Source organism: Muntiacus reevesi, chromosome 19 (assembly GCF_963930625.1).
Source record: "Muntiacus reevesi chromosome 19, mMunRee1.1, whole genome shotgun sequence".
NCBI classification, from domain to species: domain Eukaryota; kingdom Metazoa; phylum Chordata; class Mammalia; order Artiodactyla; family Cervidae; genus Muntiacus; species Muntiacus reevesi.
The window spans coordinates 6,832,627-6,859,941 of NC_089267.1; the positions used below are offsets into that span (position 1 = coordinate 6,832,627).

At 37.2% G+C, this 27,315-nt stretch overlaps 1 protein-coding gene across 1 annotated transcript in view; it reads left to right on the top strand.

Moving 5' to 3' along the window:
- Positions 1-2,962: 2,962 nt before the first annotated feature.
- ADGRB3 (adhesion G protein-coupled receptor B3) overlaps positions 2,963-27,315 on the top strand; it is an 844,067-nt gene continuing 819,714 nt past the window's right edge. Inside the window, exon 1 of the mRNA XM_065911328.1 lies at positions 2,963-3,719. Coding sequence (XP_065767400.1) covers positions 2,963-3,719 — 757 coding nt within the window. The remainder of the gene's footprint in view (positions 3,720-27,315) is intronic.

A 27,315-nucleotide genomic window follows, 5' to 3' on the forward strand; every position in this document is an offset into this window, starting at 1 on the left:
GGGTTCCAGGGGGGCTTTTATTCCCCCAGCCCTCCCCTCTTTGATTCTCTCTCCCCCCACCCCCGATCCCCGCGTTCTTTGCTTCTCTTATGTGCGCGTTAAAAAAAAAAAAATCCATCCTGATTTTCTAAGCTCAGCCGGGGAAAGATGGGCTCCGGGGCTCGGGACCGAAGGGGCGTCTCTCCGTCGCTGTTGCTGGGACGCGTGCCTGCGCTGCTGCCTTAGGCGCCCCGAGCGTTCCGAGAGGAAGGTAAGGACGGGGGTCCGGGGGTCACCTTCCCTCAGCCAGGGTCGTCAGCCGTCAGCTTTCCCCGGTTGGTTGGGGGGGGGGTGGGGTTGCGGAGGAAGGATCGGGAAAGGCAAGGCTGTTGCTGGCGGATGGAGGGACTGCGAGCAGACCTGACGGTCTTCATTGACTTAAACGCCGCAGTTGAAAAGTTAGGCAAGTCTCGTTTTCCAGAGATGTGCTTGGTCAGGAGGGATAGGCTGAGAGACCTGGAACATCTGGCGGTTGCGTGTGATCGGGGTCATTTTGTGGGGGGAAATGTTAGGTTAAAAGGAAGTTAAGATAAGGGGAGGCCGTGGGTCTTCTATTGGGGGAGAAAGAAAAAAAAAATCAGTGGAGAGATGGCGCCGTCTATGTTCGACTAAAGTGTCACCCAGAAAATCAGTTTTGAGGGGAGCTAAAGTAAACGCCAGTTTGCCTCTCAGTAGGAGACAAATATAAATAAATAAATAAATAAATGGCACATCCTTGAATCCTCGGTGGCCGGGCCCCTTACACACCCGCAACCCGGTTCTTTCTTTCTTAAAGAGAAAGATATAATTGTTGGAAGTGGCCCTGCAGTCGGGGACTGGCGGGGGATGGGGGCGGTGGTGGGGGTGACAGAGTTCGGGGATCCATTTGTGATTATGTAGAATAAAAGAAGATTCCGTACACGAAGGAGTATACCAGAGATCGAAATAAAGAGCGTTATATTGAGGGGGCTTTCTTGAGCAGGCTGGAAGAGTGAAATCAGAGCCGTTTATCCACTGTTTCTCATCCTTGATGAGCACAGCAATGCAGACATGCACTGTCAAATAGATGGAAGCAAAAGTACCGGGTTTCATTAGGAAAAGAAATACGACCTCTTTTTGAGTTAGTGATTATAAAATGAAGCCCCCTTTCATGGATGGAATTCCTAATTTAGACACTCACTGTCACATTGGCTCTCAACGCCTACACTCTATCCTGAACACTGCGCAGACCTGCATTGCCTGCAAAGTGCTACAGCAGGGGGAAAAGGGGGGAATTATTTCTAGAATTTCCTATAACTTTCCCTGTTTTTTAACCTTTGCATCCTCATTGGCTTTATTTTCTCAAGAAGAAAATGCATTATTCATTGAGCTGTATGTTTGAATCAGAGAACACTGTTTTGATAGTCCCAGCAATTATGGTGTTATTTTAAACTGCTGCTATAAGGAGATTTAGAGTTGGAGTTGTTTTTGCTTATATGAAGACATAGAATTGGAATCATGATCTGGGGATTGCAGATCTGTCTTCAGGGACTTCATCACTGGATTTTGTGTGTATGCATTGGTGTGTGTTATGCAATGGGGAGGAAGAGGGTTTTATCCTTTGGTTCAGAGAGGACCCAGGGAAAAACATGAAAACTCTTAACTATCTATATGTCTGTATGTCTGTCTCTGTTTACAGAACAGTGGAAGAGACTGCAGCCTAAAGACTTTTAAAATTAACTTGGCATCACTTTTCTCAGCTCAAAGGCTAAGCAAAAAAGCAGTGTCATTTATTCTAAGAAATAACTTCTTAAAGGTTAAAGCTGAAAAATATTCAAGTTACTTTTGGATAACAACTTACAGAGGTAAATATAACCAAGAATTACTGTATTATGCAAGGCCAGGTTAAAAAAATAGAGGGGGGAAAGAAAAGAGCTTTGGAGCTGTTATTGGAGAGGTAGCAACAATTCAGTAATTGAAATCTGCTAGAAGAGACAATGCTAATTCTTGTATCTACCATGTGTAAATTTTAAATTATAGTAGATAACTCTAGGTAAAATAGCCCTAATTAAAAAATAAAAAACAAAAGACTGAAACCAGTTCAGTTACTATGGTTCTGGGATTATTCACTAGTATAGCCTTTGGATACAGATACTAATACAATGGTCTACTTTATGTATCCCAGGAGACATGTCACATTGAAATGACTGCCTTAAATTGTGGTTCTCAATGATGATGTCCAAAAGCAAGTCTTCCTTCTGTATCTGCCCTTTCTTGGGTGGTAGTTTACAGATTCTATTAATCTACATGAATACCTGTATTTTTGCATAGGAATTTCCCGTCAGTTCACATAGTGGCCCCTGCAAAGACTAGTAGGAGCATTTGGGTGATGGTGTTTCAGCTGCAGCAAATTACCATTTGTGCTTTTAAAATTGAGGCTATCATTTGTCATACATGCTTTTCACATTTAAAAGAAAACAAATAATATGACAGCAGCTGTTCCCAGATTATCAGATTAGATTTTGTGTGATGTTTACTGCAGGCAGAGAGCTGAGGGGGAGAAAAGGTTTGTCTAGGTTGCTTAAAAATATCTCAGAAATTAAAATTTAGGTTGTGATATTTAAAAAGCAGAATTTTCCTCTTCTTTCAATAGAATCATAATGCACTTGAAGGAAATCTTGGTAGATAAGAGCATTCCTATTAGTAATCTATTGAATATTATTTTTAAATTGAATGTAGAGAATTTGGCCATTGCGAAGGGCCACGTGAGGGCGCTGTTCACACAGCAACAGATAGTTTTCTGGCATTATAAAAAAATTACCTGCCCTTTTTAAAAAAGGCTTTTTTACTGAAATCTTGAGAACAGCTGGCTGTAATATTGGAAGGAGTTTCTTTTTATCAATGTGCGTAGACTCCTACTTGCATTTTACTTTCATTGCCATTTTTACAGGCCAAATGACATAGGATGAAGGCTGTTCGCAACCTGCTGATTTATATATTTTCCACCTATCTCCTGGTTATGTTTGGATTTAATGCTGCCCAAGACTTCTGGTGTTCAACTTTGGTGAAGGGAGTCATTTATGGATCGTATTCTGTAAGTGAAATGTTTCCCAAAAACTTTACAAACTGCACTTGGACTCTGGAAAATCCAGATCCAACCAAATATAGCATTTACCTGAAATTTTCCAAAAAGGACCTTAGCTGCTCTAACTTTTCCCTCCTGGCTTATCAGTTTGATCATTTTTCCCATGAAAAAATCAAGGATCTTTTAAGAAAGAATCATTCTATAATGCAACTCTGCGAATCCAAGAATGCTTTCGTTTTTCTACAGTATGACAAAAATTTTATTCAAATACGCCGGGTCTTTCCAATCGATTTCCCAGGATTACAGAAAAAAGGAGAAGAAGATCAGAAATCTTTTTTTGAGTTTTTGGTGTTGAACAAGGTGAGCCCGAGCCAGTTTGGTTGCCATGTATTATGCACTTGGTTGGAGAGCTGCTTAAAGTCAGAAAATGGGAGAACGGAGTCCTGCGGGATCATGTATACAAAGTGCACCTGCCCTCAGCACTTGGGAGAGTGGGGGCTCGACGACCAGTCACTGGTTTTGTTAAATAACGTGGTGTTACCCCTGAATGAGCAGACCGAGGGCTGCCTGACCCAAGAGCTGCAAACCACCCAGGTCTGCAATCTCACCAGGGAGGCCAAGCGACCGCCCAAAGAAGGTAAGGCCAGCCGAGAGGGGGTGCCGGGGCGGGGGGCGGCGGGGCCGCAACGCGCTGTGTCCCACGCCGGCCGGACCCTCGCCACGTCCCTGGGTCACCTGTGGATTGATTTGTGGTCCTCACTGGTCTCTCGAGCTCGTTTTACGTTTCAGGGTTTTAGACAGGTGGCAGGGTGGGGTGGTACTCAGCGACCTGCCCATCGATGCCAGTGGGATGTTCAGGGGAAAATAGGTGCAAAAATGTGGAGTCGGTTTGAGAGGGAGGCGGGTGGGGAGGTGATGCTTTATTGCTTTTTTAGGCTTCAGCCTCTGGGGGAATGGGAGACACATACAGACCTGGAGTGGATCTGTAGACTTCTCCCTGCGGCTTCAGCCCACTGTCTCATCTGTGACCTCTTTCCGGGTTGGAACTTGGGGCGTAGCTGCTGAAAGGTGACAGAGATTCAGTGGCATGTCTGTGTGGACCAAATTGCTTCCCACGTGGGATGGCAAGGGTGCCCCTCCCCCAGAGACCCGGCATTGTGTCAAAGATGCTTTGCACGAGGAGTCCCATGCAGGCTTTGTGGTCACGGAAGCCCGCTGGAGGTGCGGACTGTGAGGTTACAAATGAACACAGGCAGGTCCTGCAAGACCTGGTACCCTGTTAGCATGACTTTGGGTTCTGTCTTCTTGGTCCCCTCTTGAGCTTGTCAGAGCTGAGCTAGATGGAAAGCTGTGCAGCGGAAATGCAGAAGAAAAGGGGAAAGTACAGGAGTGATTTATAGTTTCACCCAGACTAGTGGGGAAGCTGCCCCAGGATCTGAGACTGTGGATTATGTTTAATAAGGCTGGAAAGCTGGCACATTTTGAGAAAACGGGCTTCCCCTTTGGAAGGTTAGGGGATGCATTCTGTTCATTTGAGGCCACGGCTGGTATCTAGCCTCTCTTGCTCCCCAACCCTGCACCCAGAGTGCATGTTGAATTTTTATGCAGGAAATGTTTTCTGATTGCCCCAAAGATCCCTGTCTGTGGAAGGGGACAGCCAAGCTCCAGTCCCTCCTTGCTGTCCTCCCCCAACAGAAGTTGTCTTTGTGGCCAACATAAAATTGACACGTTGTTGGAGAATTTTAAGAGTAGCCAAGGTTTTGTAAGGGGGCGGGGAGCGGTGGGGAAAGAGAGAAAACGGCTTAACCAGCAAAAAGCCTTGATTTTTCTGCTGAAAGCCTTTTGGGGGATGGGAATTATGGAAGAACCATGGCACTCGGGGCAAAGAAACCTTAGAAAATAAATTCAGACTAATGGCACTGGGAGAGGGGTGAAAAACCTTTAAGATTTCTTCAGGTCAGTGTTTCCCTAACAGCTGTGAAAGAAGAAAGCAAAGTGGTTTTAAATTACAGGAGTTCTTTTCTCTAGTAAAAATCCCAGAGAAGCACTTGCAACTGCAGGGATGGTATTTAACACCATTTAAAACCGATTAGTGTCCCTTAGAATAAGAAGCTATAGTACATGAGGAAAGTGTGATGTTATAAGCTGGCTAATAAGACAATTAACACCAGAATCTAGGTTTTGCCTGTCTGTTTTATTGCTGTTCTAATAAAATGGAGAAAATTTGTATCTTCAGTGGTTAAAATTTTATCATCAAATTGACTGCCGATGACAGTGGAAAAAGAATCTTCGTATATATACAGTCCTTTTCTTGTGATTGGTAGCAAGTGACAAAAACAAAGTTGTGTGTTCACTGAGTATGATTTTTAGAGATTTTGCTAGTCATGATCATGCGGTGTGGGTCAGGAAAGGGCTGAGGTTTACAGAAGTTGGACTAGATGACCATTGGTTTCGATAAATGACTAAGAGTGATTTTAGATTTTAGATGTTTGAATCCTGGGGGAGACTGTATGCTTCTTTTGACTAATTAGCTGGTGAAATGAGAAAGAAATACCTCCATGGACAAATCAGGACTTGTTTTAAAATTGTTAACATGTTAATAGAGCTGAAGAGGAAAAGTTTATATAATAGGGGAAGAGTATGTGCTGTATCAGTAAAATTGCACAGCCTGTATCCTCTGTCTTCTAAATTTGTGCTCTTGAATTGCTTAGGTATTCTGAGTCAGAAAGGTAAGGATAAGTTATTCCTGATGACATAATTGTGGCTGATGCCTTTGTAAGTAATTCTTATAAAATATGTATATAGTACTCCTTACTTCATTCAAAGAAGGCCTTTCAGGCCATGTTACATTGTAGGAAAGGAATGTGAAAATCTGCAGATGCTTAATTTAGTCAAATTATGCAAAGTATATTAAATCTTAGTCAATACAAATGATATGTAAAATCTTATGAAAGAATTGTTTAATACTATTTCAAATAAACTACCACATATTGATATTCAACTGGGCTTGAGGGCTATATGTAATAATTACATACAGTGGTGGTACTCATATCTAATTTAATTCCAAAATGTCATTTTATTTGGTAACATGTAATCTCAACTTCTAAAATGGGATTTTAGAAGTCCCACTTGTATATTACTTTATGATTTCTATTTTCTGTGAAAAGTAAACTACCCTGTAAATCACCAGGGTATATTTACAAGTTCATCCTTTACAGTTTTTGCCTCCCATTGTATTTGCTATTATCAGTACTGACTCAGAAGCCTTGAGTAGAAGTATTTTCCAGTGTATTACATCACAGAGGTGGCACAAATTTGACAGGATGGTCTTCACGCTCAGTGGATACAGTTTCAGAATTTTTTATGTAATGCTGATAGTGATGGTAAAAGGTATGCTGAATACTGAATATTTTGTATCTGTCCATTGGAGTTATCATATTTAGTTAGTATTTGAGAAAACTATGGGCTCCCAGCAATGGAATATCAGTTTTTAGATAGGACTTCTACTAAGATGTTTGTTAACAAACATTCATGTACATAAGAATTTCATAGCCAGAAAACAATAAGAAGACTATTACTGTTTGAAATGACAACACTGACAATTATAGGTGTTATCTTGAATATATTATAAAAGTAAATTGTTAAATGATGCTTCATTAAAGTGTGAAATTTTAGTATATTTAAATATTTTCTTATTTAAGATCATATTTCACATATTTGAGGGTGCCATGTGATTATAGAATCTTAGTTGTCATTTCCTAATTTTTATGTTAAATTTTGAAAGTCTAGTAAATCAGCAAAATGGACTGTCTTGAAAATAATGGTGTCTTATTTCAGGCAGTTATTAAAGAACTGTTCATGTACAGTATATATACCTATTTTTAAAAGAACATTAAAATAACATTGTTTTCAAATGTGAGTATGGGACGAGATTGGTATTTATTCATGAGGTCTTTAATATGTTTTATAGCTTTCTTTTACCACAGATGATCGTGGACTATGTAGCTAAAGTATAAAAGATGATATATGATCTTATTTCTTACTACTTCACTTAAATAATTAAAACAGTTAAGAGAGGGAAATTGCATACCACGGTGTCTAAATCACGAAATAAGCCTTAATGGAAGCTTTGTTTCCCACTTAACATCAATGGCGCTACTTATGTGCAGGGAGGTTGGGATCCCTGTATAGATTCCAGGAAATCTGAACACACACACTTCCTTGTCTTTTCATTCTGCCCATGCTAATCCTTGATAATCAACCACCCAAAGGAAGTCTCACCATGTGCCTGTATGAAGTCTAGCCTGTGTGTGTGTGTGTGTGTGTGAGAACTTGTAGGCACAGATCCAGAGCAATCTGTGTGTCTCTTCATTTTCAAGTGTTTTCATTTCTTTCTACTTTTGGTCTTTTTGCCCTCATCCCTCTTTTAGTCACCTTTCCCTTGCCTCTCTAGCCTCCTGACTCTTACTTCCTTTGTGAATGCTGTGATCCCACTCTGTATCAGAATGTACAAAGATCTCCTGAGTTAGTGGTATCTTGTCAGTTGCTTCCCCTTGGCTGGACCCATAGCCCTTTGCACACACTGTACTTCTCTTCTAGCATCTATCATATGGCATTGAAATTTCCATTTATTTTTCTGTCTTCCTCTGCCAGTCTTGTGAGTTCTTCAAGTGTACAGACTTGGTCTTCCAGTTGTCTAGCACAGTCTAAACAGAGCTTCAATAGAGATTGATTGACGCGAATGTTAAATGAACAAAACAAAATAAAAAATTTAAATAAGGAATATAACAATAGATTGAGGTTAATACAATTTATAACATTTCCAGCACAGTTGAGGTGTTATTTAGCCAGGTCCTTGTCTCAAAGTATTGTTTAATAACATTTTTAAAAGCTCAAGAAGAATGGAGTCATTGAGAAACAGTGTTAGTTCCATGTGCATTTATTACAATAGATTAGTGATAAATATAGCTTCCTATATACAGCTGTCTACAAAAACAGTAGTAAGAAAATTTGCCAATTTTTACCTGTTTTTTAATTTTCTTCATTTCTATCTATGTTTTTTTCTTCTGGCTCTAGCAGTTCTTCTCCAGAAATGACATTTTCCAAATCTTTTTTTCCACACTTTGAAAAGAAACATATGCAAAGTCTTTCCAAGAAAGAATATTTGCATGTCATTTAGAGCTTCTGTTACTTATTCCTGATTATGATCTATACATATAGTAATAGTAGAATACTACTAAAATTTTAGGCCTGGCCAAGTAACAGGCCCTAATTTTTACTTTTGCCATTTTAGAATTTTTTCAAGCTTAGGGAGTGGCTCAGATATATAGTATCAATGAAAACTCCATTATATGGCAACTTTTTTGGGAGGCAGTAAATTAAAATATTAACAGAAAAATGTTTGTGTACACATGTGTGTCATGCAGATTTTAGTGTTAGTTGCAGATAAATGTGCTACACATCAGTTTTCTTCAAAACTGAGATGGGAATTGCATTTACTTGGATTCCAACTTCATGTATTCCTATTCTTCATTTCCTAATAGAAGTGATTTTATTGTTAAACTAAATACTTTAATGAATACAGGGTTCCTTAGAGTCAGTTTGATCTGTATTACCTACAGTTAGAGATCAAGTCATCTGGCTCCTGGATCTGAAATCATAGTTTCTTAAAAAATCAACATTTCTTACTTTTTTGAAATACCATGAGCTGGGTTTGAACCCACACCTTCACCTGAGAAGCCTGTTCTGTGTCCCCGCTTCCCTTCTTGGGTTGTTAGAAATGCTTATTCCTCAGGGTACAAGGAACAGGGTATGACATTATGTAGTTAGGAAAATTATCCCCTAAAACTAATGAAATTAATGGCTTGGAATACTTTAGTTCCTGTCAGCCCTGTGGAAATTTCTTACCAATTCAATTAACTAATACAGATCAGAGAGGTATTCAATTTTTCTAAGTATGTCACTTCACTGAAATGAAAGGTGTATTTTAGTATGAGATGCACTTGGGTCCTGAGAGCGATTCAGCCACTTCATAGCATCCTTGACAAGGGACGGTCCTTCCCTGAGCTTGACGGTACTGTGGCAAAGTGCTGAGTTAGATGAGATTGCATATGGAAGACACTTGGTCTAATCCTCAAGTTTCCTTAGGTCCTCAATTCAGTTTTTGAAACCTCTTTTTTATTCTTATCTTTTGGCTATAAATGATAGAAGATTGATAATCACTAGTGAAGTAGATTGCCATGTAATTATTTGAACTTGTTTAGGAATTTGGGGCATTTAACAAAGAGTCATCAGTAAGCATCTTGACTGTTTTGTATTACATAAGGAAAAGGTCACATCTGGATACCTTTGTGTTGATGGAGGCATGACTAATACATCAAATAGATCAAGCCAGTGAATGTGAGTCATCCCAGGGCTGGGAAGTTGTCCTCTGGATATCATTGCTGATCCTTTTTAAAGTCTGTAAAATCTAAATGTAAATTAAGGGGTTTCCAAATGTTTTACTCTTTGCTGCATTATGCAAAGTTAAATTCATGTTTTGAGTTCTGTTTTGAAAAGGAATTATCCTGAAACAATTAAATCTATATTAAATCATTTGGAAAGAAGTAGAACATTTTTGGAATTTTTTTCACTGAATTGTGTTTAGTTGTTATAGACTAATGAGCCCTCAGAGTCCTCCAAAGGCTTACATATTCAGATATTGAAAACACATTTAAAAATTTGTTAGAACTCATTTGAAGATTCTGATGTTTTCTTAAAGTAGAATTACAGAATGCCATCTATAAGACTGCATAAAATGCCAAGTGTTCTGTGTTCTGTTAAATGCTAAATGCTCTATTTTCAGTTATCTTTTAGCTGTCATTCAGGAATTTGCTCACATGCAGAGAATGACCTAGCTAATACTTACCTATTAAAGGTTAATATATTTCTGCTTATTATTAATAAGATATTCTTAATAAAGTAATATGTTTCTAGTTTGCAAGAAAGTGCTATAAATAACAAATGCATAATAAATACATTAGTGTGGAACTATTTCTCTCATAAATAATTCCCTGAATAGGAATCTTTTCTGAAATTGGACATTTGCTGATATGCATTTTCCCCTTATGACACATCCCATATGCTTAGAGTGTGTTATAAAATATGAAGGCAAAATGGTTACTGTTGAGTTTCTCCCATATTAAGTGAAATAATTTATCTGCTAACCTAACCCTGGATATTATATTTTCAAATAACTTCTAAATATAACAAGATTCTTTAAAGACTGAGAGTTGTTTGGGAAAACAGCAAATATGTGCATGGAAAAGACATTGGAACACTGATGGAACCAGACTACAGTATTGAGGATGCAGTTTGCATGCACTTAGATATAATCAAAAGCATTAAAACAATTGTGGACTCAACCAGAGTCTACCTTGGTAAATTACTTTTTTAGTAATGAATACGTTAAAATAATATAAATGGCACACAGAAATATTTGCTTTCCTGGGTCAGTGGTATAGAGTATCTATTTCATGACATTTCTACTGGTGTTCTTCCATTTAAAAATAATTTTTAAAGTTTTGATTAAAATTTATTAAAGATTAATATCTACTGTGCATATATAAATAAAGATAATTTGTTCTCTAATAACTGTTTTTAAAGAGAAAACTTCATCTACGTATCACTTTTAAGAAAATAAAGATATGGAGTGTTTTGTTAAACATCTTATAAATTAAAAGAATGTAAGGAAACCTGACATTGAGAAAGTGCTTTCCAGTTCAGAGGTCTGTGGCACAGAATGCTCTCCTTGAGCAGTAACTGTGTGAGGCACCGATTATTCGCTCCATCAGCATGGGCCGATTATGCCTTAAAGACCATGGCTTTCCTTTCTCACCATTTTACTACAGACTGGTCCAAATGAAAAACTACAGAATTTTAGAGCTATGAGTTTCTCTCTGTTTCTGGAACACCTGAATCTAAATCACAAATTCTAAGATCCATAAGGGCCTCTCGGCATCATCTCGTCCAAATCTTACCTGACTAAAGGAATTCCAATCTGCAGATGTATCATGGGAACATTATTTCAACTGAACATAAGTGTGCTTGGAGTTTATATTTAATTCCATTTCTATAATGTAAAAAAGACACAGTCATTTAGGATGGCTGGGTAGATCTAATCATTAAAAAAAACAAATTACCTGGTATCCAGCCAGAACAATAATCAAAGTATATTGCTCTACTAATGAATATAGACTGGTCTTTACAAATCAGAACTTTCATTCATTAGTTGGTTTTTTTTTTTTTTTTTTTTTTGTCCTATTTGGTATATATTATTTAAACAAATGTAAGTTTCAAAAAAAAAAAAAAAAAACTATTGATTTTCAGTCTAAGCACATTAAGTTTAAAGAGCAGTGTGTTTCAAGTGCAGAGCCTGTCTAGATTTAGAAAGATGATTTATCAAGGTCTGTCTTGGATTTTTGTTTTATTATCATTCTCTAGGGCAATCTGTGTTTTAAAGAAATAGCATGTTCTATTTTTTAGTTATCCTGTTGCACATTGAGAAACGCTGTTACAGTGGAAACAGATCAGAACCCACTCCTGTTTTGAAGGTCACAGCTCCTGTGGATGGGCTTCCCTGGATTCTCTGGAAACCCCTCTCTTCTCTCACTCCTGAGGCTCACGCCCTGATGGTCACCCTAGGACTGTTCTCTGTCTCCCTGGCTTCTCCAAGCTTTATCCATGCCTTACTCTCTTCTCAAATTACTTTACTCGAAGACATCGTCTGTTTCTTACTGGGACATTTACTGGTACAGGAGTATGTGATTTTGTTAACTAATTACATTGAGATTGGTCTGAAATTGTTCCTTTTAATGTACTAATAGTCCTATGTAATAATTAGCCATTTGCAGAGTTTCAGGTTGGCTAGCCCTACTAATTGAAAGGATTGAGCGAGGCTTCCCTGGTGGCTCAGATAGGAAAGAATCCACCTGCAATGCAGGAGACCCAGGTTTGTCCCTGGTTCGAGAGGATCCCCTGGAGAGGGGAATGGCAACCCCCTCCAGTATTCTTGCCTGGAGAAGTCCATGGACAGAGGAGCCTGAAGGGCTACAATCCATGGGGTCGCAAAGAGTCGGACATGACTGAGCAACTTTCACTTCACTTGAAAGAGTTGAGCTAATCAAAGTGAAAACCAGTTGGCCATTTTTTAAGAAGCTCAGTTGGCATGGTTTATTTCACACTTGATCTTAACTCAGGATCAGTATATGTTCATCTTCCTAACTCCATTGAGTTTAGAAAATCCTCCAATAGTCTTTCTTTACATACACGCTGACTTGTTGACTACTTACCTTGTTTTCAAATCACATAACGTGTACATTTGTATACAATTTTTCAGTGATGATGTGACCACAAAACATTTGAACTGGCCTGGATATTCAAGAAAAGTTTTGTGAGTTGGTAATTTCAAGGCTCACATATAAAATGTAAAAAATGCTGGCAGGTTAATATTTAGTTTTCATTTTACTACATCATTATAACAGTGGAAATATAAAATGAAAACAGAATCTCAGTTGCTAATGTAAGTGTCCTTTTGCCTGTTGATTTCATTATACATCTCAAGTGTGTATGTGCTCAATTGTGTCCAACTCTTGGTGATTCCATGGACTGTAGCCCACCAGGCTCCTCTGTCCATGGAATTTTCCAGGCAGGAATACTGGAGTGGGTTGCCATTTCCTACTCCAAGTAAAGACCAAAAAAAAAAAAAAAAACCCAAAAATAAAACAAGACTAACACAGAGCTTTATTTTTTTCTTTCATTTCATTGCAAAAAGAAACCAAGGCAGCTAAGTTTATCCTTATAATTTTATTAAGAAAATTGCAGTTTTTAACTCTTTTTCTGTGTTTAGGTTGCCTTTCACATCACATAAGAGTCCTGAAAAGGAAAAAGGGAAATAACTTCCAAAGAAACAAATGGGCTAACCTTTTTTTTCTGACCTTCTGTTGATATACAGCTTTATGATTTTTCTGAATATATGATACATAACAAATATTTATTATACAGTGAATGCTTTTGGAAATATTTTTTCTAATGCTGGCTCCTCATACTAATTGTAATGTGGAAAAGAGGGCACCTTGAGAAGATAGAGATCTGTTTACTTTATGTAATCTTTCCACATAAATCTGGTGAATTTTCAATGACCTTCTGCATTGTGGGCTGAGAAATTTCAGTTTATTTTGGCTTCCCAGAGAGGTCATCTTCCTCTACAGAAATGTCAGCCTGTGGTCGGCTCTCTTTGGCTGGCCTTGGTTTTTGTAACTTAGAGGGCAAACTATGTATATTTTTAAGTGGTGCCTGAGATATTAACCAAATGCAGCCTTTTCAATTGGCTTTACTTTCAACTACAATGAAGTAAATGGCCATGAAGCACGGTTGTTGGTTCCATTTGTACCACTGAGAGCATTTTAATTGCCTTCCTTAGCTTGTAATATATTAACAGTCTGTTCTCTTAAAAATGTATGGTTTTCTTCTGTCTAGTGGTTTTCCTGGAATTTTCTTATGACCATATTTCGGTGTCCAGTTGGTGATAAAAGGCATAAGTGAATTCTAGGCAGTAATAAATATTACATGTACCTGCCACTGGTCTCTGCATCCTGAGGGGGAGAGAAACCACAGCAATATGGCTGACTAGAAGTCAATCCATTAAGTAGCAAGAACTGATTAATGCAAAAGAAGTAAGTATGTATAGGATATGAATTAATACAGCTTTTTTTCCCCTTAGCAATGGAAATTTTTTTTCTAAATAAAAAGTCAATATATAAAATGTTTATTAAAAATAGAATTTCTTTGGTGAAGTGAGCAGGAAGCCCAGGGCTTGCCTAATGCACCTCCAGAGGTGAGACACCCCCATTCTGCTTTTTGTCACACTTGTGGAGTAAGAGATCTCTCATGACCCATGCCTACTGCCTGTCCTGTGAACACTTTTCTTGGGATCTCTCTGGTCAGTTTGTCCTGGGGCTGCATGTCATGTTTTGGGACCGGTACCTGAATTCTCCATCTTTCTGTCTCATTATCTGGATTCCGAGCCTCTTCCACCTGAGGTTTCCAAACATGCAAATTCGCTTATTGCAATCATACCTCTTGCTCATAGACTAAAGTTTACCCAGATAAATATGAATATTGTATTGGAATCCTTTTGGATCTTTAATTGATGAATAATTAGAAGCCCTAATGTTAAATCTTTATAAATGTACTGTTTTTTTGGGTGTTACTCATTCTGATTCTCTTCCTGATTGTTTAGTTACTCCCCAAACCATTCAGCTGCAGACTATCAAACTTCTCAGAATAAACTAAAGTTATTAGGGCATAAAATTTTTTTGAGCTCCTTTTATCACATATCATGGATATCTGCAACAGAAGCAGGTTATTAAAACAACCACCAAAACCATGTTAGCATCCGTTCCATAGACATGAGTGGACACTGGGGTGTTATTATGCTCTTCCAGTACTGTCAGCTGGAGAAGGCAATGGAAACCCACTCCAGTACTCTTGCCTGGGAAATCCCATGGACGGAGGAGCCTGGTGGGCTACAGTCCATGAGTCGCAAAGAGTTGGACACGACTGAGCGACTTCACTTTCACTTTTCACTTTTGTGCATTGGAGAAGGAAATGGCAACCCACTGCAGTATTCTTTCCTGGAGAATCCCAGGGACGGATGGGCTACCGTCTATGAGAGAGTCGGACAGAACTGACAGAGAGTCGGACAGGACTGACGCAACTTAGCAGCAGCAGCAGTGGTGTCAGCCTTCCCCCTCTGTGGGCATGGGTGGGGATTGTTTTCTGGACCAGCTGTGCCTGTGGGGTCATGTGACCGGGTCTGGCCAATGAGTGGTGAGCAGAAGTGTTGCTCCTTCCTTCTGAGTTGGGTCATTTCATTGCTGGAGTCAGATCACCAGAGTGGTCTCTTTGCCTCTGGCGGGGGGACCTGTGCCAGAGAGAAGGGCCTCCCCTGGCAGCCTGTGTACTTAAATGTGTGAGCCGAGAGGAGCGCCTTGCCGTGGCCTGCTGATCTGTGATGGTCCTGAAGCTGAGCCAGGAGCTGCTTTTTCTGCTTTGAGACACTTTGTATTTGGATTTGTCTTTGTTACTGCAGCCTAACCTAGCATATTCTAGCTGATAACAGATGTCCAGGTGGGGAGGGTTGGGGCACAGTGACATTAACTGGTAGTTTTAAGAGGTGATAAGGCACTGTGGTGATCTGTTGTGTAATTCACCTGTGAAGATGTGGTGGCCAGAGAGGTCTGTGACATTTTGTGGGGAGGATCTCACCTACCTGCATATTCTACAGTGTATTCTGGGATAGCCGAATTTCAATTTATTGTTAACAACACTCTGGACCTCATTTTAGGTATTCGTTATCAATATTTAATTGTTCTAGCCTAATTAAAATTAATAGTAAATTAACTACAGTCATCGCATGTTTGGACTTCCCTGGTGGCTCAAACGGTAAAGCGTCTGCATACAATGCGGGAGACCTGGATTCAATCCCTACGTCGGGAAGATTCCCTGGAGAAGGAAATGGCAACCCACTCCAGTACTCTTGCCTGGAAAATCCCATGGATGGAGGAGCCTGGTAGGCTACAGTCCATGGGGTCGCAAAGAGTTGGACACGACTGAGCGACTTCACTCACTATTGTATGTTTAGATAACAAGAGACCGTTCTTTTGACATACACTTAAAAGCTCTTGGATTTTTATACATGTTCAAACTCACCCAGATTAGAGAGCATTTGTGGTCTTTTGCTGAGTCATGATTGTAAAAGAACTGAGGAGGAAACATTCCTTGTGGTCTGGTGGTTCATACTGACAGGTGAAAACCTGGCCCATTCCTGGCCCTTCACCCTCCCTTCTTTATCTTCATTCTTCCTCCCCTCCTTTCCCCTCTTTCCCCCTTCCTCTCTTTCTGCTTGAGTACTTCTTTTCCCTCCACTTACATAGGCCATGATGTATATGTGTTCACCCAGATCCTGTACTGCAACAATTTGCACGGAATCTGTTATCAGTATACATGTAGGTGTTTGTGGTAAACAAATATTTCTATGGTCGTTCAAGGGGAGCTTATAAACACTTAGTAAGCACTGCCTCATTAATCTTAACAGTTTTCTGGTGAGGTTAATTATGTAGCGGTAATTAACCTCCCCTGTGAGTAGGTGGGCTTTTGCCACATTGAGAGGCGTTCTTCCCTTACAGGAGAGGTGGGAGGGAGCAGTGGGCTGCTCTGAGCTTTAAACATGCCTCTGAATGCTACTGTGCAGGAGGGAATACTGGGGGTACTCGGGAAAATCTTACTATACTGGCCTGAGCCTTGCATTATTTCCCTGACTCTCCTGTCCTCAAGTTCTCATTATAATATGCTCGTTACTTATAAGAGACACATTCCAGGACTCTGATGGGGGTATACAGAACACTTAGCAGCTGAGAAGTTAAAAAAAAAAGAACACAAATATATTCTCTTTTGTTTTCATTTTATTTTGTGTTCTGAAGAAAATTTAAATATGCAGTGAATTATCAATTTTTTCCCTTCCTGTGTGTTTTATATCTGATCTGTGGGACACATGCACACAGTCACTTATGCATGAATCTGTGGCATTTAATACTCACAGGTATTATATGCAGTGTGATTTTAAAAGATGAACATTTTTTCAATAGCTTGAGGATATATTCCCTGCTAAACTGCGTTTACTAACTAAATATTTACTAGATATAAATCTAACTAGTGTCACTATTGAGAAGATCACAGGAATGGCAAAGAATAAAGATTCCTTTTGCAAGGTAAGCTTTAACATTTAAGCTGATATTTTGAAAATTCACTTGGAGCCTTTTTAATAAATACATTCAGATCAGTATTCTGTGGATCTTCGTAATTACCAGAAATTAATTTTTTTTTTTTACTTAGGATTTAAGAGTAAAAGTCATTTGCCAAGCAGGTTTCTAAAAGTTGAAAACAAATGTCAATTCATAAAAGTGTACACTTTTCCATTTCTGGGAAATTCACATGTATCATGTCATAACAAATTAACACTTTCAAATTCTGTTTAATCATTGATTATTTTCATCCTTTGGAACTTGTTCCATATTAGATCCCACACGAAAATTGCTTCAAGTCACCATTTCATAGTGATTTAAGAGTCAGACTTCCTGGGTTCAAATCTCATTTTCTCAGCTTCTAATGGATAATATTACATATTTCTTTAAATCTCAGTTTCTTTGTCAATGTGAGATTACTGAGAGATTGAGGTGATTAACATAAAAAATTAACATGATTCTGGACTGTTTAATAGAGGCTTAAAAATATGAACTTTCATTGATTGGATGGTTTTGGAACCCTCTAGGAAATGTGCATAAGCTTTTTCTTTAGTGCAACAAATAAAACTTCGATTTGTAATAAAAAGTAATTTATTTAATTGACCTCCAAGAAACTAAAATGTCTTCTGGGTCATTCAGTCTGGAAAAACGTACTGTATCTTTAATCCTTTCTTCCCTCTGAATCTTCAGGTTCCTGAGAAAAGTAGTTTGAGTTAAGCTGCCATATCTCTTCTCTTTTCTTCCTCATTTCAGAAGTGAATCACTCTGTTCCCCACATCATCATCTTCTTCTTAAAACAGACTAGCCAGTGATATTCACAGATTGTTTGACAAATGGTGATTGCCTCCAGAAGATTTTCTCTCAAAGACCCGTGTCCACTCTAAATCAGAATCAAAAAGCATTGTGGACTGTATTTTGTCTGCCTAAGCAGCTTCATCTTCTGGGTATTTTCCCGAAAATATTTTTGTATCTTGGGTGAGTCCTTTCCTCATTACATTATGGTTTAAATGAATTCCCATTTTATTGGTTAAGTCAAGTTAGAATCTGTATTCTGATTTCTTTCCCACGATTGGCATGCGTGTTAAAGATGAAGCAAACTGTAATTACCTCCTGGCCTGCAATGAATCCCTTTTTTCTTCTGAGCAGAGTCAGATCTCCTAGAAAAATATCTTGCTTGCTGCCTGCTTCTTAACATTTATTCTAAGGCTTACTGTAAGAAAATATCGATAAAATATAAATCCATACTATATTTTTCAGAAGATCATACCTTTTTACTTTTGGTTTTCTGAAACTTTTACTTTTGCCTTTATAAACAAGAGAATTAGCAATGTGGCATTAGATACTAACCTTTTTAACTCTCTAGAATCCTTTGTATTTAGAAGAGCACTTAGAAGACTGAATTATTGCCTTCTGGATGAGACTTGCCATAACTTGAGGCAAGTCAGTCTGAGCTCCAGTTTACTCAGTTACAAAAAATATAATTGGATGACTGAAACTCATAGGATACTGTGGCAAGTAAAACTGTACCATATATGAAAGCCATTAAGAAAATGAACAGTGGCATCCAAAAATGTTATTGTTATTTATGGTATTAACTTGTAAATTTGATTAAATTCATTAGTTCATTGGCATATGTGCATGTGAAATAACGGTCCTGTCCTGCAATAATAAATATCATAGATGGTTGGATGGATTGTTGGACTTATTTGCAGACAAGACTGATTTGTCCTTGGGAAAACACTGTTCCCTTGGATCTTCTTTTTCTTTTCAATGTCAGTGGAAGCAGTGACGATTTGAGCTGCACATTCAAACCTTTTAGTTTGATTCCCAGCCCTAACTTCCGCCAGCTTGGTGACCTTTGGCAATTTGCTTCATATTTGTAAATCACATTTTCTGTGTCTGTGAAAGAGAGATCATCTCTCTGCCATTTCTTTTTAAAAAATGTATTCTGTACAGAGGAAAAAAAACACTGTTAAGATAAATGCATGAAAAATGCAGAAGTGGTCAGTACTCTTAATGCTGGTTTTTAAGTAATGGCAAGCTTTAAGTTTTCATCTGCCCATTGTAAGTTAAAGTATGACTTCAATTGTGTTCAGGTCTAGCTTTCCTCTTCTGTAGATGAAAATCAGAAGTACAGTGAATCACTTCATAATAAGCTTTCCACTCCATGTTGGTCAAAGAAACCGTCTGAGAATAAACACATCCATTCTTCCCTTTTGTGTCTTGGAAAAGTCAAGTTAGCATTGGAGGAGAATGAGTAGATGAATGCTTGCCCAAAACCTTATCCCCAGTGCCAGAAATACTGCGGGAGAAATTGTTATTTTACAGAATACTTATTTTCTCAAGGAGACAAAGGCTACGTGTAAATAAGCAAAGATTTCTATGCCATATCAAGTAATTAAAATTAAATGTATTAATCTTTGAAGAATACAAATTAGGTAAATTTTGCATCAAGGTGGATTTTGAAACAGTAAAATATGGAAAGAAACATGTGGAGAGAGCTTTGTAATTTCATGAAGTATTTTTATATCCATCCTGAAAAGACAACAGTTTGGAATCTATTTTCTCTAGGTCACAGCTGGGAATATTTCCAAGGTCAAATGTGATCTGGTAGCCAGACATGCAGTTGTTCTGATGAGATTACGCATCAAATTTACTAGGTAAAATGCTGACTTAAAATAATTTATCAACTTGTAAAGAGTTTGGGCAGACCTAATACTTGGTAAACAGTTTTTAAAAACATTCAGTTTTGGTCTTTTGAACAAGTATAGCAAACTGAATTAGTAAAACTATATTCAGATTTTTTAAATGAACCTTAATACAGGTTTAACCTTAAGTATTTATTTTGACTTACAGCTTCCTACACCTGGCATCGTGCAACCTAACCGCTAAATGTTGTAAACTTTTCAGTTAGCCTGACTTCAGTAGGGGGTGTATACTTTAGAAATTCATTAATAGAAAGGTACCGTGCATAATGGATTATTTTGAATAGAATCCAAATGGAACAAAACAGTCCACCAAGCTTATATAATTTTTAAACTTGTTTTTTTGTAAATTTTTTTTATCTATTTGTTTGTTTGTTTGCTAATTATAGTATTAATGAATACTTAACTGTGTGTCCAGTATAATTTTGGATCTCAACTCTTTCAAGGTTCTAAGACTCCTGTGAGATGTGTATTGTTATTTCTGCCTCCAGTTTCCAGATGAGGTGTCTGTCTGGTACACAGCAGGGCTGACTGAGTGACCTGCCAGGATCACACTGAGAAGGGGAAGAGCTGAAATAATCCCTCTTTTAATCCTTACAATACACCGTCACTCTGTGCAGATGAATAAAATCTAACATTTTGAATAATTGCAAAGGTACTTAACTCTTACAATCCTTGAATTACAGGATGCTTTTAAAGAGTATAACATTTTATTTTAATTCCTTCAAAGTGCATTTCCTTCCGTTTGGGTAGCCTCTGATCTGCTAATGCTGCTAGCCCTCAGTCTTTCCCAAGCTATCGCCTGTGTCAGAATCCCTGCTAAAGGAGTTTTCTTCTCCTGCCGAGTCCATTATTCACAGAACCCTTCAATTTCAACTCTCTCAGGAAACCTCAAGTGATGAAAATAGGAGTATTGATTTTGACTTGCTCTGAGACATCCAATGCTTATGAAATCCTTTCTACTCATAAATATACAACTTTGAATGTTTATATTTGCAATCATCGACTCAGTGAACATGAGGTTGAGCAAACTCGGGAATAGTAAAGGCTTCCCCACAGGGAAACCTGGTGGGCTGCAGTCCATGGGGTCGCAAAGAGTCAGACACGATGAGGGACTGAACAATGATTAAAAATGTTCATTTAGATTTAAGCATAGTCTGTTTTAATAGTTTTCTATAAAATATGAATTTCTTAGGTTTCAAGTGTATGGTTGGTAAAAACTACAGCTTAATTACCTTGAACTTTACTTAGTACCATATTAACACAATGGGGTGCTTAATCTTTTCTGTAATTATGATCGTAGAAGATCAAAATAAAATTAGAATGACAATTATCTTTTCTTGTATAGTTAATGATTTTAAGTTGGGAAGATGTCATTTATATTAGACAAAAATAGGTTATAGTTAGATTAAACGTCTCTAATACTAGAAAATACAGAATATTTATAAAAAGAAACAAAGGTAAAAAGTTCAGTTCCTTGCTCAGAGAATATTTAATCTTTGTCTTTAAATTAATTTTGATATATTCTTTTGAAATTCTTGATTTTTATATGCTTGGGCATTGAAAATGAATACTATCCTACTAGGAAAAAGAATAAACCCTGATCCAGTCTGACTAAAATCATTCTTTGTGGAATTTTCTTAGCTGTGATAATATTCAAATACTGAAAATCAAGCTGATGCTAACTTTTCCTTCTGAATGGTAGTGATTCAACGTCTTGGAGATATAAGAGTTTCTTGAGAGGAAGTAATCAAAATAAAATTATTTTTCTTCTTAAAAAGAACAGCTATTCCATTTATTCTAAAAAGAGGAATTCACAGAGTTTATGTAGGTAAATGTCAGTCACGAAACAAAAAGGAAAAGATAACTGAAAAACAATTCTCTGAAAAGTTCAGACACATCAGAAGATTTAAGGTTGATTTCCATTTTCTCTTCATTTACCTTTTACCATTTCTGTTTCCTTGAGTTTCTTCCACATTTGTATGTGCTAGGAAAACACATTTCCCCATAACTCTTTATTCTGTGTTTCTTACTGAATTTTATAATATTACAGTCTTATTACAACATTAATATATCTTATATCCTGTCAGCTCCAATACTAATTATTTTTATACTTCATTATTTTTAAAATATATTTAAATTACTTCTGAATTCTTATATCATGCAGATTTTGTGGCAAGACTTTAGGTGCATAATTAAAAATATTCTAGCATTTGCATAATTTAGTAGATTAAGAAAAAGAATTTAGAAAAACATTTCAGGGCAATTTGCTTGTTTTGAGCATCTGCTTAACAGCTGGAGTAATGAGAGTTAACGCAGCAGTGACCGTCTTTTACACTGATCTCCTGTGCACTCACAAACACTAGGAAGGATTAACTACTATTAATTCTTGCTTTCTTTTGCTATAAGGATTTGCTTAAAAAAGGGAAAAGATCCTCAGAGTTTTCCTTCCCTAAGACAATTTTTAAAAAATAAGATTATATGTGGTTTGTATATCATAGTTCACAAGTTTGTAATTATTGGCATATACATAATATCTCAAGGTGGTCTGCTGAGTTGAATTTTCTTCTGCACAAAATATCTGTTTTGAAACTTTCTAAGAAGTGTCTCTAGGTAAGGTCTCAAATGTATTGATAAGAGTAAACAGGTATTTATAGCGTATATCATGTTCTTGGCCTTGAAATCAGATCTATGCGATAGAAGTAAGGACTACACTTAATATGTCACGGATGAGAACAGTACTTAAGATTTTTGGCACTATTGTGAAGAAGCAAACACAGTAAGAGGTCAGAAAGAAAAGATCAATATGGCCTTTGTCTGGGGATTTTCCTGGAGGTACAGTGGTTAAGATTGTGCTTCCACTGCTGGGGGCTCAGGTTCAGTCCTGGTTGGGGAGCTTGGGTCCTGCATGCCTGGAGTGGAGTGGGTTGCCATTTCCTTCTCCAGGGGATCTTCCTGACCCCAGGGATGGAATCTGGGTCTCCTGCATTACAGGCAGAGTCTTTACTGTCTGAGCCTCCTGGGAAGCCCCAAGGCAAAGACGAATCAGAACCAAAAAACAAAAAAATGGTGAAGACTGTGTGATCAGTTGGAGAGATTTAAAATGGCATGAGTTGATGCATCTTTCTAGTAAAGTACCAGAGGGAAAGAAAAGACTTGAGTTTTGATGGCTGTGGCACTGGGACAGGTTCATAATTTGCAAAGGGGAGTTGGTTCAAGTTCAGTCACAGTATGGTTCAAAAATGATGAGTCTGTGGTTTTGGCAGAAAATTAAATTGGCCTTGTCTGTGAGAAAGCAAATAGACTTTCATATTATAGTTCAGTCACTAATAGCTATGGGATTTACCACATAAATCAATTAATCAGTTAATCTAAGAAGCTTAGAATGGTTCTTTGCATGTAATTTGTGCTTAATAATTTTGGTGAAAACAGTAAATAACTGGAGAAAGTACTCTAAGTTAATTTTCAGAAGAATAATTTATTTCATATTATCAAAATTGGCAATAACTTAGAGGACCAAGGTCAAGTCTAGAGTCTAGGGCAAGATCAGTGGAAGTCTTCAAGAGTAGCAAAGTGGTAAGAGATAAAAACATGATGCTAAGGCATAGGTGAAAAGAATTTTTGGTGAGGATTTTGAAGTTGTTATCATAGGACATTCATTTCAGAAATTCTGTTTTTTCCCAAAGCATTTAAAAATCTAATGTTTAAAATCAAAATGGTGCTATGCAAGGCAAAAAGAGCCGAGAATAGTCAAAAGATATTTCTTCTGTCATTATTTCTTTTCTTTAAATTTATTTTTTAATTGGTGGAAAATTGCTTTAAAATGTTGCAAGGGTTTCTGCCGTACAACAACTGGGCAGAAGATCTTAACAGAAAATTCTCCAAAGAAAATATTCAGATGGCCAATAAGCACATGAAAAGATGCTCAACATCACTAAATATTAGAGAAATGCAAATCAAAACTTCAGTATTTCTTTTTTTTAAATTTATTCTTTCATTAAAGTATAGTTGATTTACAGCATTACCTTCATTTTTTTCATTTATTTTTATTAGTTGGAGGCTAATTACTTTACAATATTGTAGTGGTTTTTGCCATACATTGACATGAATCAGCCATGGATTTACATGTGTTCCCCATCCCAATCCCACCTCCTGCCTCCCTCCCCACCCCACCCCTCTGGGTCTTCCCAGTGCACCAGCCCTGAGCACTTGTTTAAGGGTCATTGAATTAAGTTAAAGGTTTTATTCTTGTGACTCTATATAGAAATTGCAAAAGTACTGTTCAAATAATGTTAGTATATAAAATCCAACTTTCTATAAGAAAGTTTATACTATAATGTATCATATATAAAAATATCATTTTTAGTTTTGTTAAAAGTATCTTATGCATATACATTAATTTTATTACAAGGGAATCATGAAAATAGTGCTTGTTGCCCTTCTTTATTAGCACTATTTCATAAAGTAAAAAAATCACTATTTTAGATCTACTAGTCACTTTAAGGGGAAAAATGTAAAGAGATAAAAGTTAATACCTGAGATTCTAAGAATTGGTGTTATTTATGTCATGAAAAGATGTTATAAGTTTCTTTCCACATGTGATAAAATCCTATTTGTCAAATAAACAAGAAATTTTTATTATGTTCATTTTATCAATTTTCAATAATTTGTTCAAAATAATAAAAACTAAAATAGATAAGAAAAAATTTAAACAATTTATATCTCTTTTAACTTACCTCTGTTATTCCAAGTTTTTGGAGCTTCATAAATATGAAGTATACTATTTAGATTCTAAGAAATAGTTTTAATGGTGTTTTCTATACAATATAGTTTGTGTTCATTACATGATTTATATGTAGAACTCTACCATTTCCCCATCAATTGTATTTTGAAAAGCTGATGAAAGTAGTTCTTGATTTTGGAGTCACTTTTGTTTTTTTTTTAGAAATTAGAAGTTTGATTTACCAAAAACTTGCACAGTAAATTATAAACATATATCATAAACATATATCACACTTTCATATTTGAAGAAATCTGTATATTTTCGGAGTTTTCAATTTGAGGTTGATAGAATTAAATTATCCAGCCAAACCTATGCAGCTACTCTTATGTTCATTAAATTGCCTGCGTTTGCTAAAATCTGCCATTAATATCTGTATGTGTTCTGCCTATAGTGCTTTATAACTGAGAGTTATTTTGGAAGACACATTTTGCCTTTAAAGAAGATAGGATTCAGTGTGTTGCCTGCTTGAAATGTTTTCCTTCTTTCTTTGGAAGTTGTTAAAGGCTTTTGAATAGAAATAATTTTAAAATAGAAATTTCCAGCTATCAATGAGCGCATTGCCTTGATTTCAACCAGAATTAAATACAAAGAGCTGAACTGAGTCCTTGGCCTTCCGCTGTGCCTTCTTCATTTAGAAACTTCAGTATTAAGTGAAAGCCAAATGATTCAAGTATTGCATTTTAGCATACCACAGATTGTGATCTTTAGAGTTACATTATCTATAAATTACAAGTAACCCAACTAAAACATCTGCACTGTGGCAGTTTCTGTGGAATTTAATTTTCACTAAAAGCATGAGAGTCAATAGGAAAATCACCCTGTCAGCAGAATTTGAACATAGAAGTTCCATTCATGGGATAAAGGGATTATTTGTAAATGGAGCAAAATATGCTGAGTGATTTTTGTCATTTTGTTAATGATCAGTGTTCTCATTTGCCCTAATTTATTTTAATTCCCGTAGTGTGTTCTACATTTGAAAAATAGAATAATCTTAATTACATTTTTTATATTTTACAATATCATCAGTTCATAAAGCTGATGGACCATCATTCTCAAAGCTGAATTTTTTTTAGCAGTATGAAAATATTCAAGATGCATTTGATGTTTAGAATAATATATCTTGTCCTCCTAGCATCTTCATGCTGCTCTGACCCAGATGAGAAAGTTGAGGACCAGTGGTTGTGTGTGATAATTAATGTAGGACTCATCAGGCAGAATGCTGGTCTGCACCAGGGCAGTCCATCTTCACCGCTCCACACTTCACTGCCCCCAGATACTTGCTGAAAAGTTTCATGGGAGGGGGACTAGTGATTGAGTTTTGGGGGTGGAGAGAGTGTGGTTGCAAGTGAGTTATTGGAGCAACATCAGAATTCAGTCTTACACATTCTTAATAATTTTATTTAACTCCTTTTCAGTAGTTGGTTGAGGGTCTGTCTCTCATTTTTTTGTGTTCAGATGCCTAGTGTGTGGATCAGATTAGATCATTTAAATCATAGGATCTCACCCCTTTCACTTTCACCAGGCATCAGCTCAGCCCTGTCTCGGCCAGGACCCTCTAGGGAACTCTGTGACCTGCTGGAAGGTGAGGAGTGAAGTGTCACTCTGTATCTACACGCCCCACTTCATGTTATTTGTAGGTTCTCTGTGGCTAGTGTTTGGGGGTTATGGTGATTTCTTTTCTTTGATGAAAATGGAGTCAGTCTTGCCCTGTATATATGTTTCATTGTGCTCATTGGGTTTCAAGGATTGAGGAAAGGTTTGGAAAAATGCAGCTCTCTTGCAACCTTTAACTGTAGTCCAAAATATTTTTCTCAGAACAATTTTCCCCGAATTAAAATTATAATATGTTAGTACAACTTGTATACCTCTGAGGGGTGGCGGAAATAACAGTAGCTGTAACCCAAAACTGCATTGAGGCTTAGCCAAGAACCATATGCTATAATGGGTTTCCCAGGTGGCTCAGTGGTAAAGAATCTGCCTACTAATGCAGGAGACGTAGGTTTGATCCCTGGGTCTGGAAGATCCCCTGGAGAAGGGAATGGCTACAGACTCCAATATTCTTGCCTGGAGAATCCCATGGACAGAGAAGCCTGTTGGGCTGTAGTCCACGGGGTCACAAAGAGTCAGATGTGACCAAGCACACATGTACTCTAATAATTGCACAATAATGTTTAGCTGTCACCATCATCACCATCATTATGATGATGGTTGGAACTTTTGGGGGCTAATATCATATGTCTGTTTTGTTTGAATTCACTTTAAATTCTGAATCGATTCGAATAAGTAACTGTAAATATTTTGAATATAATACTTGATAAAATAATTCCAATAGTTCATCTTTAATCTTTGGAGTGGCAGTTAATGTCAATGGATACATGAAGTGTATTACATAAAGTAAAATTTGATATTATTATAAGCTGCAGCCATACTGATGTAAATTTATATCACAGAAGCATCAATATATTAGTGTCTAATTTCTGTATTCCCAAGTTTAATGGTTCAATATCTCTTGAAAGTTTATCTAACATCAACAGATGAATAGATGTATTCTAATGTTTAATATTAGTAATTATCTTTATTGATATATGTATCCCAGTTAGAATATATTTATAGGCTTTATTTATTCTCACCTTAAATGGGACACTTCTGTGAGTCTCATGATCTTCATTATTGACATGTCTCATAGATGAGTTCTAGAGTCATAGACTAGCAGACCTGAATCTGCCTGGAGAAACGTTTTGATGTTGTAGCACAGTGTTCAAAGCATTTTTTAATTTAAATGCTTTCATCAGGGCATGGAGTCACAGTTCTTTTCAGACTCAACAGCTTACCTACAGCTGCTTTATACATTTATGTTAGGTGTGTGACCACTGCCAAAATAGAGGTTTTGACTCTTAGACCTGT